Genomic DNA, 17,353 nt, shown 5'->3' with positions numbered 1-17,353 from the left:
ATTATCCTGTCAGAACAGAAACACAGTTTATTTACTGAGACAAAGAATTCATTCATATCCCTGTCTAAACAAATCCATTATCTTGCACTTACAAGAAGCAAAATTGGGTGCTCTTGGTATTCTTTTTTTCTCTGTATTTTTCTCTTGGAAACGGAGTAGCTCAGCAGATAAAGAGAGTCTGTACATCTCGAATGCACTTTATATTTTCATTTTAAAACTAACTGAAACAGCAATTAGCCACAAGTCATTTGGCATAATCAGTGGAAATGTTTGTAGTGGTGAAGAATAGACGTGGTAAAGCCAGATCTACATTACAAGCATTTTTGCTGTGCTCATCAGCATATTAAACATTTTTGAGTACCAGATTTACTGAACTGAATTAATTTGGATTTGGAATGCAGATTATTCTGAAAGATCATCAGAGACCTAGATGTCTGAAAAAGACTAATAGCTCTTCCAATTTTTAAATTATGCTGTGTATTTTGTTTTTAATTATTAGTTATTTTATGGGGTTTTAGCCAAATGCAATTACCACATATATAGGCTATGATTTAAAGGAACATAATGCAAAATGATTAAAATGTATACTTTAAAAAAATGTCCAATACCTTTACTTTCCAGTTCGGCATATTACTCATTACAGTAATACTTAGTGATTGTTTTGTCCTCTGGTTTACTGGGGGGAAAATGCAGAAATGAAAGATGATTTAATATCTCAGCTTGGTCTCATCACTGCAGCTCGGGAATCCAGTGAAACTCATTCTGAACAGCTTATTAGTTCTAACTATATCGCATGCATAATAAAACTGCTCATTTGCTCATTAATATTAAAATTATCATATTCAGAGCCATGGGCATTAAGATCAATCAAATCCATGGATTTTCAGGTCAGATGCAAGATCTGCTTATGCCTTTTTTTATAGGATCCTTTTCTCAAAGCAAACCCAATGCACAAAACTGAAAGGAGAAAAAAATTATACAGAATCTCAACAGGCTGATCATATTTGTTAGTCTCAAATTATTAATTGTAGCATTAGAACAACAGTCATGACCAAGGCTGCTGCTTAGAATTGTCATCATCTTGTGAAAATTTGCACATTAGTTATTCCATCAAATTTAATAGAAATAATAAAATGTATGTTTACAAATAATTACTAGTTTCTCATGCTCATGTAGAACCCATATGATCTTGGGTTAGATGTGAGCTTTATAGAAATTACAGCAGTGAATTTAACACATCTGGAAGCAGTAAATCAGCAATTCAGCTTGAGTATTTTTTATATCAAATTTATCAGAAAAGCAGTAATTAACAATAAGTGGTTTAATGGAAGCCTTTTCCTTATTATCATATTATTATTTGAAGCTCCTGGATTTGCATTGAACTGTATAGGATTCATTTAAAATGTCAGTTAACTTGGCAGACCACAAACAAACTCTGTCATTTGATTATTATAGTGCTGAAAAGAGCGTTTTTTAAGCTTATTTGCATTGGGCTTTGTTTGAGGGTAACATATGTGGCATTGGCACTGTAAGTTATTTCACTTGCATTTCATACTACAGGAGGTGGATAGGCTGTTCAGTTATTTCAGTGGACTGCGCAATCATCCCTAACTACACCAACGTGCCCCCACCTCCCCCCACCCCCCCTCCCCAAGAGCTGATCAGGGACACAACAGACCTGACCTAATTGTACTGGCATTTTCAAAGATACTGTAATTTGTACAGATATTGCAATTTAGACCAGCAGCAGGCAAAGAAGGTTCTGACATAGCTATTATTAAAATAGCTTTGAGAGTTTTGTTATCACAGACAGTTCAAATGGCAGATATTGGTGTACAGTTTTGCTATTCATGCTGCTGTTCAAAGTACATAGCCTACAGCCAACCCAAAAGGAGAACTAATCTGTATATTTATGGTCTTGGATTTTCTAACATCTAAAGTGTATAATTTCAGAACAATATAGACATTTTTTAAATAGTTTAACTGATGAGCTGTAGTTGCAAGAAGTTTTTCCTTCCCATTGAAAATATCTTTTTCTATAAATAAAAACAGAATACTTGATAATCTACAGAAAAATAATTGGCAAATTTGTAGGTCAATACCAGGAAACTGCTGTTATTATGAGATATAAAGAGTTATAGCAAAGGAAGAGGTCTGATTTCAGCATGTTTCTTGTTAAATTGGCATTCATTTGCTCCTTGATTTTATTTTACAAAACTTGGAATGCTCTTTTTTTCCCCTCTTTGTGTTTACTTTAGAATGCAGTACGCCATAACCTTAGTCTGCACAAGTGTTTTGTTCGAGTAGAAAATGTTAAAGGGGCAGTGTGGACAGTGGACGAAATAGAATACCAAAAGCGAAGGTCACAAAAGATAACAGGGTATGTGTTCAGTATTGTTCACTATTGTAGCTAACTCCTAGTTGCATCATTCCTCATATCCCACACCAGCCACAACCTTCCACAAGGGCCAAGAATGCTAGAGGGTAAGCTTTAAAGGTAGATGGGTGCACTCTGCTGATGGCTGCTGTGGAAGTGAGCCTATATTTGATGCACTTTGATAGGTAAGGCTTCACTTTAGTGGTTTCCCTGTATCTGTCTCTTATTTTAGTTCTAACAAACCTGCATTCATATTGCTTGTATGACATTAGAAATCATAACCTGCTGTTGCTGATGTGCATTTTTAACCTTTCCTTCCCTTTAAACCCTATACACTTATCCTTTCCTTTTCTGCCCATTCTGTTGCTCTGCTTGGCTATTGCTCCTATCCCTGGGTGCCCTTTCCACTAATTTGTCATTGCATAAGTGCTTTCTCAGAGTATAGGATGAGTTTGGGTTCTTTTGGACTGTTGATGAGGAGGAATTTAACAGTGGCTACCGCACTCCGAGAGACTGACCTCGGAAATACTTTTCTGATGAGGGTATTGATGAGCATTTCTTGCACTGAGACCTTTTGCTTGCTTATTCCACTGCTTTGCAAATTAATTCACCATCAGAATGATTGGTTGGTTAATATTTCTTTCTCCTTGGGCTGCATAATTAATAGCCTTGAATAATAATTTAAAGAGGCCACAGGTGCATTAAGAGAAGCTAAACACTTCTTTGCTGAGAAACCGCTTAGTTAGGCAACTGGCCCATTCATCTTGATGATGATGTACTTTGGGGTTTATTTTTGTATTTATTCAGTACTTGCTCGAGTAATTATCACTAATAAAACATGCTTGAAAGCTCATTCAGAGCATCTTTAGCTAACTAATTTGAAAGAAGAGGAAAATCAGATTTGAAACAATAAGAATATTTAATATTTTAGGTCCTATGTTTTGCAGTAGGAGTTGAAATGTGCTGGATTGGTTTATGTTGTCATTTTAATCTATTTGGTCTCTAAGTTTTGAAAATTACCAATGTTTTGCAGTTAATGCCACATATAATTGTAATCTAATGCTTGATACATTTTCTTTATTAAATTAACATTGTTACATTTTTCTACTTAAAAATTGAAAGACAAGTGTGCTTTATTTGTTTTATATAAGTCAGTAGCCTTATAAATTTTAACACCACTTTACTTTTCTTTTTCAGAAGCCCAACATTAGTCAAAAACATACCTACTAGTCTGGGATATGGAGCAGCTCTCAATGCAAGCTTGCAGGTAAAAAGTTTAATACTGTTACTGAATTTAGTATGCTCTGACTACGGTGAAATATGTATTGTAGCTGCCAAATGATTTGATACTGATGCAAACGATTACAATTTTACTTTTGTGTCCATCCTAATTTCTATATTTCGGCCTTTAATTTTGATACACAATTCTAAGCCTTTCCTTTTCGGGTTAGGTTTAGTTGTAAAACTAGTCTCTGATGTGGTTAAAAAGCAAGAGGGACACCCTGTGGCAAACTCTGGAATATCCACCTTTGTATTAAATGCTAGATTGATGGCAGCCTCTGCAAATGCATGTGGATATGCATTAATATTTATCTAAGCTGTCATAAATGATTTCACATCATAGAGCTAGCGAATGAGGCGCTCATGGCAAAAATTTTAAAGTTTAATTACAATATATAATTTTTATGCACAAGAGGCAAAATGTCATGACTTTTATTTCGAGGTAAAGTTTTGGTCATTCTTTAAAGTCAAGGAGATGCTTTGTTAGAACATGAATCAGGATCTTTGGAGTTAAAGAACAGTCAGCGGGGAATTGCCACTGGGGTTAAACCATTCAGCAGAAGCCCAGCTTAGAAGTGGAAACAAATTGGTTTGCATTTCGAACTTGCTTCTGCTGCTAGTCAAACCTTGTATTCAAAGAGCAGCTGCCAGGGTTCACTTTTCTCTTCTCATTATAGGTGCTTGGTAACCCATTACACTAACCTTTACAGAAAAAAATACGTTAACATTTTAAACTGTTCATCTCATGCATATCACTAGTCACACTATTGATATCATTAGTCATTAAAATTGGCAACATTTTAACTGACATTTTATATAATTTTAAATTTTTTTAAATGTAAATAGAGATGGAAATGTGGCTCAACACTTGTATTGTTATGGCATTGGTAGTTCAAGCTGGTGAATTTTTAGAGTCCCCATCTTGACTGCCATTCATACATTCTGACTCGTCTTAGTCAGGCATCTAGAAGAAGAAGAGGAAGTTAACTGGGAATAGGTTTTTGCTCACCAGTCAAGTTTGACTCATGACTGGTCAAGCCAAGATTGGTATTGATTGCTGCCATGGATAGATCTGCAGGTTGGAGCATCTCTCCATTCAGACTGAAAAAGATGATGGCATGATTTGAAGGGATTTGTAGGAGAAGAGTAGGGACAAAATGTTTCACAACAAAATAATAAATTAGAAACCTATTGGACTTGAAATCCCCACAGGCGTGTACGAAGTGCGCATGTGTCCGTGGGGTCCCCCGCAAGTTCCAGGTTTAGGCATGCGCAATCTGTCAAAAATTGGAGCCTCCGACCATAATTTCTGGGACAATAATACACCGTATGTATGTTGACAATAACAAGAAGATCATGTATAGTAAAATTCCACACAAAAACATTGGCTTATTGTGTTTTTTTTTGATTTTAGGTATAACTCTTTTTGACTGCACACATACATATCGGATTATATGTTAATTTAAAATCCATTGCTGACCAATTTATTTTAAAGATTTGGTTAAAACTTGAGAATAATTTAATACATAATTGAGAAATACAGACAGCAAAGCTATTTATCAAACACAACATAGGGAAGCTCAGGGTCAATGTATTAATGTATTTGGTGTAACTGAATTCCAAAAATACACAAAGTACAAATTGGCTTTACAATTAAAACTGAAGAATTGAATTAATTTCTCTTGAGGACATAAGCAGCTGAAATCATCTCATCCTAGGTGCAAAATCCATGTTTGTTTCTATATTCATTAATTTGATATTTTTAGTTTTTTTAAATTAGAGTACTCACTTACATGTACTTTAAACTAAAAAATAACCGGCAATGCTGAGAGTTTGGGAAACCAAAGCATTGATGGCAGCAAGGAAGAGAATTTCAAAGCCATTTACTGAAACGTTATCGAAGTCTCCTTCTCTCTCATCTTCCAAACAAGATAGCAAAATAGACAAAAGTTTCAACTTCATATGTTTTTTTTAAATTCAGCCCATCTCCGGGTTTGGGGGGATGGCGGGGATGGGTGCATTGCTGTCATATATGCCTTACATTAAGCATAAATTGAGGTGTGTAGTAACAGTTAATGTAAAGTGTCACTCCACAATCAGATAATGGTAAGTGTGAGTCTGCAAGTGAACATGAAGGGGGAACAAGATATGGTTATCTGCTAAATACAACATTATGGGGCAATCCACCATCATGGCTGGTTTCCTTGACAGGAAAGATACTGTGGGGAAATGGGTAATGAAATGATTGACAATTTTGTATTAACTATAAGTGTCCAAGTATGACTTTACCTTATGAGTCTTTTGACTGCATATATAGTAGATATAACAGAAAAATGAGGGTCCTGACTTCAGACAGTGGTCACAAATCTTGCACATCTCATACATACATTTGAGCTCCTGATTAAACTGTATTCAGTGAAGTCCTATTTAGAATCACAGTGCACATTTTGCTCTTCATAGATCTGTAGTTAAGACATAATACTTAAGGTTAAATAACTATCACACATACATATTAAATCAGTTATCACCTAAGCATGCAACATCTACCAAACAAGTAGTTAGATAAATGACCAAGAAGTAAAAGATTAAAATATGATTGAGAAGATCCTTCTGAACATGGTAAGAAACTTGAAAGTTGCTCTAAATCCTATTGGTTTCTCAGTCACACCAGTAAACCACTAGAGACTCTCTTGCCTCAATAGAGTATTCCCAGGGGAGGACTAAAGTGAAAGGTTCTTAATAAACATATACTTTTCCATGTATACTCACAGCAAACCAAAGTAAGATACTGTTAACTGGCACTTTAGAAGGATAAATTATATTTGTGCTGACATCTGACAAATCTGATCATGGAATCAATACAGATGTGCCACAGCAAGGTTGTATTTGTATAGAACAAAATAATTCAGCGATACCCCTTCTACCTCTTTAACTCATCTTCTAATTAGATGTATCCATGAATAATGAGTAGGACCTATATATGTGAATGTAGTGACTTAGAAATGGAAAGGGAGAATGGGATACTGTGACAAGAAGAATTGCAAGCTTAGAGCTATGAAATGAGAAATTTAAGATAAGCAGACTATGGATAAAGGGGTCAATACAGCTTAACAAATGAAAAGAAAATCAACTTTTGTTACCTATACTGTATCTTGAGCTAGCTCTTGAAAAGAGTGCAACATTGGCTTTTTGGTAAATGGTCTTAAGTTGTAAATTGAGGCTTCTTTCTGATTTTCTAAGCCAAACATGAATTAATCAATTTCTGATGTGGACCCAATAAATAATTGTCTTTTTCCCTGTGGTGCTAGAATATTTCTTTTCTCAGAGAAAGTATTGCATCCACTACCCACGGCCATTTTAGAGGTGATTTCTCATTAACAATATTAAGCACCTGGCTAAATTGCTGGCTACTTTTATAATTATAAGAAAGGGAAATTTTAATTCTTTAAGTTTATAAAAAAATAATGGCCGACTTTATGAAGAATAATTCCAGCCAATTATCTTTTACTGAAGCGCCGAAATAGCCATTAAAGCAACAATCTGGATTAAAACCATAAGCATGTACCACGTAGAAGCACTGTAACATTGTTTTTCCTAATTCATTGGTACAAGGGCATTGTGAATGAATTAAGTAATGTACTCCTAGTGCTCCTAATAGAAGATGATGTGGCTTTAAAACATACAAGTTTAAATTGTTGAAATGTTAGTAATAATTGCTACAAAGCAATGAGCCTGTTGATACCTTGATTTATTTATGCTGTATTTGCAAGAAAGGGGATATAGGGCCCAAATTTGGCCAGTACAGATTTCTGGCACACTTACCAGAGGTGCGCCGCTTTTGTAGAACTCCAAGGGTGCCAAAAATCTTTGGGCCGAGTTTGGCCGCTCCCCAGCCTCTCCTCAATGGTGGTGTACCGTGGCAACTGGATTCGGGGGCGGAGCCAGGTCCCGGCGCTGAAAACAGTGCCAGGACCTCTGCACATGTGCGGTAGAGTGCGCGCGCATGCGCAGTAGCTCCTCGCCCCAGAATCTGATAGTGTGCTGCAGTCTGTGTGGGAGGGGCCGAAGCATTCCGACCCATACTCTGGCCGAATGGGTTCCCTCATCAGCGGCCCGCTGCCTTCCGGGCTGTGTTTTGGTAGGACTTCTATTTTTTATTTGTTATTGATTGATTGATTGCTTATTACTTTGGTCTTGGTGCCTTAGGTGCAGGGTTCCTTCTATTTTTTATTAATTAATTGCTTATTACTTTTTGTGCTTTGTTTAGTGCTTTGTAAGTCTTGGTGCTAGGTGCAGGTTCTCTCAGCTTCCTTGTATTTTTTATTTGTTGTTGAATGCTTATTTTTATGCTTTGTTTAGTGCTTGCTGCTTTAGAATATATTTACCTGTGCTGATTTCTTAACTCTCCGCAAGGGTTTTCTGTGCAGCCACAAGTGGCCACATATGCTGGCTTAAGTTAGTTTGGAGCAACTATTAGCTGCCCAAACTGGCTCAAATTGCCAAAACAGGCATAGGTGGCTGGTAACGCCCCCTTTTGGGGAAAAAAAAACTAAACTAAAAAAAAAATCCTAACTAACTTACACTGTTGCAAATTAAATGTGCAGCATGGGGATTTTTAAGATACTCCAGAAAAATCAAGTTGCTCCAAAAAAAATGGAGCAACTCCTGGCCAAATTTGGGCCCTTAGTTTCCAACTAAATTAAATGAAACATCATTTTGATCACTTTAAATATTTAATAAAGATTGATATGTAATTACAATATATTGTCAATATTTATATAGTAATGTATCATTGAGATTTTTCATAAGACAGTCCTAATGAAGCTTGTAAAATCTGTCAAGCTAAACGTAGACTTGAAACAATTATTCTCATCAATTATTTTATGTTTATTTTTGTCAGGCTGCACTTGCAGAGAGTAGTTTACCTTTACTTAGTAACCCAAGCCTGATAAATACCACCTCCAGTGGCTTACTGCAGGCAGCCCATGAAGACCTCAATGGTTCACTGGATCACCTCGACAGCAATGGGAATATCAGCCCAGGATGTTCTCCACAGCAACATATGTAAGCATCTGCGACGCATATATGCTAGTTTTATTGGCAGGCACAAATAAGTATTTTGTTCACTTCTTATTATAAAAGCATAACTGAGATATCTGGCTTCATTCTGCAATCTATATCTGTCTTCCGACTACAATTTATACATAAGCCAGCAAAGTATTTTGCACCTTGTTTTTGATGTCAAAAAATTCTAGTGCATGAACTGAAGTGATTACATATTCAACTTTAATTACTGGCAGTCCTATGTTGGAGGATTTTATATGTTATGTTTTATGCAAAAGTCTACTGTTCTAGTTAATATTTGTAGCTATCTATGTGATTGATTATGTTAAAATCTTTTCTCGACCATCTTTTAATGGAGCAGTGAGAGTGAGATCATTAAAAATTAATGTTCTGTGGGTTTCAGAAATATGCATAAAGCTTTGAAAAGCCTGGTCCTAATCAGTGATGTCAAACATGTGGCCATTCTTTGTTTACTGACTTGCAGTGGGTGAACTCGTTAAGAGGATTCCCTTTAACTGGTTGCAATGGAACCACAAGGCAAAAAAGAGCCATCTTTTCTAAATATTAATATAGCTATTATGTGGTAAGAATACAGATATTTACAGTAACAACAACTCCATTTGTCAAAGTAACAGACATAATGATTTTTAGAAGACTACGATTAGCTTTCAACTGTAGTAATCCTAAAGGTTCATATATTCAGACACACAGGTCATGTATGCAGGCTATTAGATGTATGTGTAGCTCCATAAAAAATTATTTGAGCATAGTTGAATGTCAATCTATTACTATACTATTTACAATTATAAATTTAATAGCATTTTTGAAATAAATGTAATTTCTCAGAATTTGATTCAGTAAAAAGTAGTGGCCGGAATTCTCCTCTTTGTGGAGGAGTTCAGCTAGACGAGATTTTTGCCCACCACTCCAAATCCAACCCAACTCTGACCCAATTCCCTGGGTAATGTATAGTACATGGTGGACTCCTGGCAGGATTGCCATTGACAAGAGTGAGCCTGCCACCAGATTTTAGGGATATGCCAGTGGCACTACGGCAAGACAATCGGTGCAGCTCCACAAGAGGTAGGGACAGATTTAAAGGAGCTGAAGTACCCCCAGAGATGGCAGAGACCAGGGCCAATGCAAGTAACTCATTGGGGGGAATGGAAGTAGTGAGGCCTCTCACTCCATGAGTGTATCTCAGGGCCATTACTGCCGATTCCCAGGCCCTACTGCCACCTTTCCCCTCAACAGCTCTGGGAAGCTGTGATAAAACAAGAAAATGGGTGTGAAATCCACCAGGCACCTGGGCCCTGCACACCACCATCGTCATTTGCATGCAATGGGTGGAGAAGGAGAAGCCAGTGGCAGCCCCAGTGGGGGCAAGGAGAAGAAAATATAATTCAGGAGGCGAGACTTCCTTCGGCCTGAGCGACTGCATTTTCTTTCATTTTTTAGCCGCTGTCCTATCCAATTTGTGGCACGTTGGCTGAGGAGAATCCAAGGCGGTTAGTCTTGCAGTGCTTTAGCAATATGTAGAGTTCTGAAGATTTTCTGTATCACCACAAACTATCCTATTGATGATAAATGGTTTACAATGATGTAAAAAACAATGAATTAAATCTTGGTTGAATATTGCAAAGTAAAATTTATAGGGGCCGAAATTGCCCGTTGTTTGCGCCTCCAGGAGGCGCTAATGGGATGCAATGGCCTTTTCGCTGAGCAGCGGGCAGCGGTAGCGCCTCGGGTGAAATTTCTCCGGAGGTTTTTGGGATGATGTGCCGGTAGTGCCACGCCTCATGATTTGAGCCCTGAGCCGGCGCACGCCCGTCAATGATGTCATCGCCATGCGCACTGGCACATTAGTGCCACACGCCAACCCCTTTGCACCCCGTGGGGGAAATTGCACCCCAGGCCGTGGGGATGTCGCGGGCCGATGTCAACGTCAGCTTCGCAGTCCTCGCATTGACCAGGCCGCCATTATCCAGCCCAGCACACCGCTGGCCCGGTCGATCACGTCCCTGGTGGCGCAGTGGCTGGCCACTAAAGGGCCTGCAGAGTGCGCAGCGGCACTTCTTTTAAATGAAGGCTGCGTTCCTGCCCCTCCAAGGAATGGAACACCAGAGACAGCACTCCAATTCCTTTGAGAGGCGCACATGTCTAATTCTGTGTTGGGGGCGGGACCTCTGGGCCAGGCGATAACAGTCCCAGTCCCGGAGGGTTACCACCTCCAATCAGGACAAGGGACAAATTTGTCCCCATAGTTTTCCTATATGTACTTTAAGAGCAGTAGATTTATAACCTTTATACAAAATTTAAATATATAAAAAAAATACTGTTTTCACTTAATAACTTCATTCTTTTGGGCGATTTTAACTTCCCGAAATATGGGTGGATAGACCTACCACCCCGTCAGTGCTGATGATCAGTTGGCTGATACTTTAACAGGGGCTTTTTTAAGATGATAGGCCTCCTTTTAGTATGTAAATCAGGTTCCTATGAAATACACAGCCCTCATTGCCTATTTAGGAAAGAAGTAATCAGTGTACGCCTCTGAGTCAGAAGAGTGTGGCTTCAAGTCCCACTCCAGGAAATTGAGCACATAAATCTAGGCTGACACTCCAGTGCAGCTCTGAGGGAGTGCTGCACTGTCGGATGTGCCATCTTTCAGATGAGACGTTAAACTGAGGCCCCCGCCTGCTGTCTCAGATGGACATAAAAATCCCATATCACTATTTCGAAGAAGAGCAGGGGAGATATCCCCGGTGTCCTGGCCAATATTTATCCCTCAATCAACATCATAAAAAAAAAACACAAATTATCTTCTGGTCATTAGCACAGTGCTGTTTGTGGGAGTTTGCTATGCGCAAGTTGGCTGCCGCTGTTCCCACATTACAATAGTGACTGAACTCCAAAACTACTTCATTGGCTGTAAAGCGCTTTGAAACGTCCGGTGGTTGTGAAAGGCACCATTTAAATGAAAGTCTTTCCTTCCTTCCCTCCCCCCTCCCTTACCTTCCTTCTAACCTAATCATATAATCTCTTGATTTTCACAATTTATTACAAGAACATTTCTATATAAACAATACACAAGTTTATAATTATGAGATGAATGATGTTATAAACCACCAGTTGTCAGCACTGCATATGGAAACACCGGGGACAGCAGGAATCAAGCCTATCCCTTGTGAATGCTTCTGCTGTAGCGGCTTAACTGTGTAACTGGTCAGCTTTAATAGATTTGGAGAATAGTTACAAGAAACCATAATGGTGATGTAAATATATATAACTTATAAATCACTAGTTAGGCCCGAGCGGGCAATTCTCGGCACCACATTTAGGAAGGATGTCAAGGCTTTAGAGAGAGTACAGAGAGATTTACTGGAATGCTACCAGGGATGAAGAAATGCTGTTATGTGGAGATACTAGAAAAGCTGGGGTTGTTCTCTTTAGAGCAGAGAACGTAAAGAGGAGATTTAATAGAAGTATTCAAAATCACTCGGGATGTGGCTGTCACTGGCAAGGCCAGCATTTATTGACATAAGAACATAGAAAATAGGTGCAGGAGTAGGCCATTTGGCCCTTCGAGCCTGCACCACCATTCAATAAGATCATGGCTGACCATTCCCTCAGTACCCCTTTCCTGCTTTCTCTCCAGACCCCTTGATCCCCTTAGCTGTAAGGGCCATATCTAACTCCCTCTTGAATATATCCAATGAACTGGCATCAACAACTCTCTGCAGTAGGGAATTCCATAAGTTAACAACTCTCTGAGTGAAGAAGTTTCTCCTCATCTCAGTCCTAAACGGCCTACCCCTTATCCTAAGGCTGTGTCCCCTGGTTCTGGACTTCCCCAACATTGGGAACAATCTACCTGCATCTAACCTGTCCAGTCCTATCAGAATCTTGTATGTTTCTATGAGATCCCCTCTCATCCTTCCAAACTCCAGTGACTACAGGCCCAGTCGATCCAGTCTCTCCTCATATGTCAGTCCTGCCATTCCGGGAATCTGTCTGGTGAACCTTCGCTGCACTCCCTCAATAGCAAGAATGTCCGTCCTCAGATTAGGAGACCAAAACTGAACACAATATTCCAGGTGAGGCCTCACCAAGAGCCCTGTACAACTGCAGTAAGATCTCCCTACTCCTATACTCAAATCCCCTAGCTATGAAGGCCAGCATACCATTTGCCTTCTTTACCGCCTGTTGTACCTATATGCCATCTTTCAATGACGAATGAACCATGACACCCAGGTCTCGTTGCGCCTCCCCTTTTCCTAATCTGCCACCATTCAGATAATATTCTGTCTTCGTGTTTTTGCCCCCAAGGGGGATAACCTCACATTTATCCACATTATAATGCATCTGCCATGCATTTGCCCACTCACCTAACCTGTCCAAGTCCCTCTGCAGCCTCTTGGCATCCTCCTCACAGCTCACACCGCCACCCAGCTTAGTGTCATCTGCAAACTTGGAGATACTACACTCAATTCCTTCATCTAAATCATTAATGTATATTGTAAAGAGTTGGGGTCCCAGCACTGAGCCCTGCGGCACTCCACTAGTTACTGCCTGCCATTCCCGACTCTCTGCTTCCTGTCTGCCAACCACTTCTCTATCCACGTCAGTATATTACCCCCAATACCATGTGCTTCGATTTTGCACACCAATCTCTTGTGTGGGACCTTGTCAAAAGCCTTTTGAAAGTCCAAATACACCACATCTACTGGTTCTCCCTTGTCCACTCTACTAGTTACATCCTCAAAAAATTCCAGAAGATTTGTCAAGCATGATTTCCCATTCATAAATCCATGCTGACTTGGACCGATCCTGTCACTGCTTTCCAAATGCGCTGCTATTTCATCCTTAATAGTTGATTCCAACATTTTCCCCACCACTGATGTCAGGCTAACCGGTCTATAATTAGCCGCTTTCTCTCTCCCTCCCTTTTTAAAAAGTGCCGTTACATTAGCTACCCTCCAGTCCATAGGAACTGATCCAGAATCGGTAGACTGTTGGAAAATGATCACCAATGCATCCACTATTTCGAGGGCCATTTCCTTTACTCTGGGATGCAGACTATCAGGCCCCAGCGATTTATCGGCCTTCAATCCCATCAATTTCCCTAACACAATTTCCCGCCTAATAAGGATATCCTTCAGCTCCTCCTTCTCACTAGCTCCTCGGTCCCCTAGTACTTCCGGAAGGTTATTTGTGTCTTCCTTCGTGAAGACAGAACCAAAGTATTTGTTTAGTTGGTCTGCCATTTCTTTGTTCCCCATTATAAATTAACCTGAATCCGACTGGAAGGGTCCTACGTTTGTCTTCACTAATCTTTTTCTCTTCACATATCTATAGAAGCTTTTGCAGTCAGTTTTTAGGTTCCCGGCAAGCTTCTTCTCGTATTCTATTTTCCACCTCTTAATTAAACCCTTTGTCCTCCTCTGCTGAATTCTAAATTTCTCCCAGTCCTCAGGTTTGCTGCTTTTTCTGGCCAATTTATATGCCTCTTCCTTGGATTTAACACTATCCTTAATTTCCCTTGTTAGCCACGGTTGAGCCACCTGCCCAGTTTTATTTTTACTCCAGACAGGGATGTACAATTGCTGAAATTCATCCATGTGACCTTTAAATGTTTGTCATTGCTTATCCACCGTCAACCCTTTAAGCATCATTTGCCAGTCTATTCTAGCCAGTTCACGCCTCAAACCATCAAAGTTACATTTCCTTAAGTTCAGGACCCTAGTTTCTGAATTAACTGTGTCACTCTCCATCCGAATAAAGAATTCTACCATGTTATGGTCACTCTTCCCCAAGGGGTCTCGCACAAGAAGATTGCTAATTAGTCCTTCCTCATTACACATCACCCAGTCTAGGATGGCCAGCTCCCTGGTTGGTTCCTCGACTTATTGGTCTTGAAAACTATCCCTAATACACTCCAGGAAATCCTCCTCCACTGCATTGCTACCAGTTTGGTTAGCCCAATCAATTTGTAGATTAAAATCACCCATGATAACTGGTGAATCTTTATAGCATGCATCCCTAATTTCTTGTTTGATGCTGTCCCCAACCTTACTACTATTGTTTGGTGGTCTGTACATAACTCCCACTAGCGTTTTCTGCCCCTTAGTGTTCCATAGCTCCACCGATACCGATTCCACATCATCCAAGCTAATGTCCTTTCTTACTATTGCATTAATTTCCTCTTTAACCAGCAATGCCACCCTGCCTCCTTTTCCTTTCTGTCTATCCTTCCTAAATGTTGAATACCCCTGGATGTTGAGTTCCCAGCCTTGGTCACCCTGGAGCCATGTCTCTCTGATGCCAATTACATCATACCCATTAACTGCTATCTGCACAGTTATTCAGAATACTCCTTGCATTGAGGCACAGGGCCTTTAGGCTTGTCTTTCGAACACACTTTGCCCCTTTAGAATTTTGCTGTAATGTGGCTCTTTTTGTTTTTTGCCTTAGGTTTCTCTGCCCTCCACTTTTACTTTTCTTCTTTCTATCTTTTGCTTCTGCCCCCATTCTACTTCCCTCTGTCTCCCTGCATAGGTTCCTATCCCCCTGCCATATTAGTTTAACTCCTAATTGCCTAATCCCTAATTGCCCTTGAGAAGGTGTTGGTGAGCCGCCGCCTTGAACTGCTGCGTTTGTGTGGTGAAGGTACTCCCACAGTGCTGTTCGGGAGGGAGTTCCAGGATTTTGATCTAGCGACGATGAAGGAATGGCAATACATTTCCAAGTCAGGATGGTGTGTAACTTGGAGGGGAACTTGCAAGCCTGCTGCCCTTGCCCCTCTAAGTGGTAAAGGTTGTGACTCTGGGAGGTGTTGTCGAAGAAGCCTTGGCGAGTTGCTGTCGTGCATCTTGTAGTTGGCACACATTGCAGCCACGGTGCGCCGGTAGTGGAGGGAGGGAATGTTTTAAGGTGGTGGATGGAGTGCCAATCAAGCAGACTGCTTTGTGCTGGCTGGTGTCGAGCTTCTTGAGTGTTGTTGGAGCTGCAGTCATCCAGACAAGTGGAGAGTATTCCATCACACTCCTGACTTGTGCCTTGTAGATGATGGAATGACTTTGGGGAGTCATTCGCTGCAGAATACCCAGCCTTTGACCTGTTCTTGTGGCCACAGTATTTATGTGGCTGGTCCATTTAAGTTTCTGGTTGGTCCTAGGGGGAGTGTTTGCTAGTGCTGTTGGGGAGGAGTTAAACTAATATTGCAGGGGGATGGGAACCTATACAGGGAGACAGAGGGAGACAAAAAGGAGGCAAAAGCAAAAGACAGAAAGGAGATGAGGAAAAGTGGAGGGCAGAGAAACCCAAGGCAAAGAACAAAAAGGGCCACTGTACAGCAAAATTCTAAAAGGACAAAGGGTGTTAAAAAAGCAAGCCTGAAGGCTTTGTGTCTTAATGCAAGGAGTATCCGCAATAAGGTGGATGAATTAATTGTGCAAATAGATGTTAACAAATATGATGTGATTGGGATTATGGAGACGTGGCTCCAGGATGATCAGGGCTGGGAACTCAACATCCAGGGGTATTCAACATTCAGGAAGGATAGAATAAAAGGAAAAGGAGGTGGGGTAGCATTGCTGGTTAAAGAGGAGATTAATGCAATAGTTAGGAAAGACATTAGCTTGGATGATGTGGAATCTATATGGGTAGAGCTGCAGAACACTAAAGGGCAAAAATCGTTAGTGGGAGTTGTGTACAGACCTCCAAACAGTAGTAGTGATGTTGGGGAGGGCATCAAACAGGAAATTAGGAGTGCATGCAATAAAGGTGCAGCAGTTATAATGGGTGACTTTAATATGCACATAGATTGGGCTAGCCAAACTGGAAGCAATACGGTGGAGGAGGATTTCCTGGAATGCATAAGGGATGGTTTTCTAGACCAATATGTCGAGGAACCAACTAGGGGGGAGGCCATCTTAGACTGGGTGTTGTGTAATGAGAGAGGATTAATTAGCAATCTCATTGTGCGAGGCCCCTTGGGGAAGAGTGACCATAATATGGTGGAATTCTGCATTAGGATGGAGAATGAAACAGTTAATTCAGAGACCATGGTCCAGAACTTAAAGAAGGGTAACTTTGAAGGTATGAGGCATGAATTGGCTAAGATAGATTGGCTAATGATACTTAAGGGGTTGACTGTGGATGGGCAATGGCAGACATTTAGAGAACGCATGGATGAATTACAACAATTGTACATTCCTGTCTGGCGTAAAAATAAAAAAGGGAAGGTGGCTCAACCGTGGCTATCTAGGGAAATCAGGGATAGTATTAAAGCCAAGGAAGTGGCATACAAATTGGCCAGAAATAGCAGCGAACCTGGGGACTGGGAGAAATTTAGAACTCAGCAGAGGAGGACAAAGGGTTTGATTAGGGTAGGGAAAATGGAGTACGAGAAGAAGCTTGCAGGGAACATTAAGGCGGATTGCAAAAGTTTCTATAGGTATGTAAAGAGAAAGAGGTTAGTAAAGACAAACGTAGGTCCCCTGCAGTCAGAATCAGGGGAAGTCATAACGGGGAACAAAGAAATGGCAGACCAATTGAACAAGTACTTTGGTTCAGTATTCACTAAGGAGGACACAAACAACCTTCCGGATATAAAAGTGGTCAGAGGGT

The 17,353-nt window shown here is 40.2% G+C and overlaps 1 protein-coding gene across 15 annotated transcripts in view; it reads left to right on the top strand.

The window, feature by feature from the left end:
- foxp2 (forkhead box P2) overlaps positions 1–17,353 on the top strand; it is a 906,820-nt gene that overhangs the window by 870,851 nt on the left and 18,616 nt on the right. For all 15 annotated transcript variants that reach the window (XM_070900364.1, XM_070900362.1, XM_070900365.1 and 12 more), the window contains 3 exons: positions 2,259–2,380; positions 3,575–3,644; positions 8,559–8,722. In XM_070900364.1, coding sequence (XP_070756465.1) covers positions 2,259–2,380; positions 3,575–3,644; positions 8,559–8,722 — 356 coding nt within the window. The remainder of the gene's footprint in view (positions 1–2,258; positions 2,381–3,574; positions 3,645–8,558; positions 8,723–17,353) is intronic.

The sequence above is a fragment of the Pristiophorus japonicus genome, chromosome 15 (genome assembly GCF_044704955.1).
Source record: "Pristiophorus japonicus isolate sPriJap1 chromosome 15, sPriJap1.hap1, whole genome shotgun sequence".
Taxonomy (NCBI): Eukaryota; Metazoa; Chordata; class Chondrichthyes; family Pristiophoridae; genus Pristiophorus; species Pristiophorus japonicus.
Note: the sequence above shows the minus strand (reverse complement) of the source record. Positions and strands in the feature narration are given on the sequence as shown.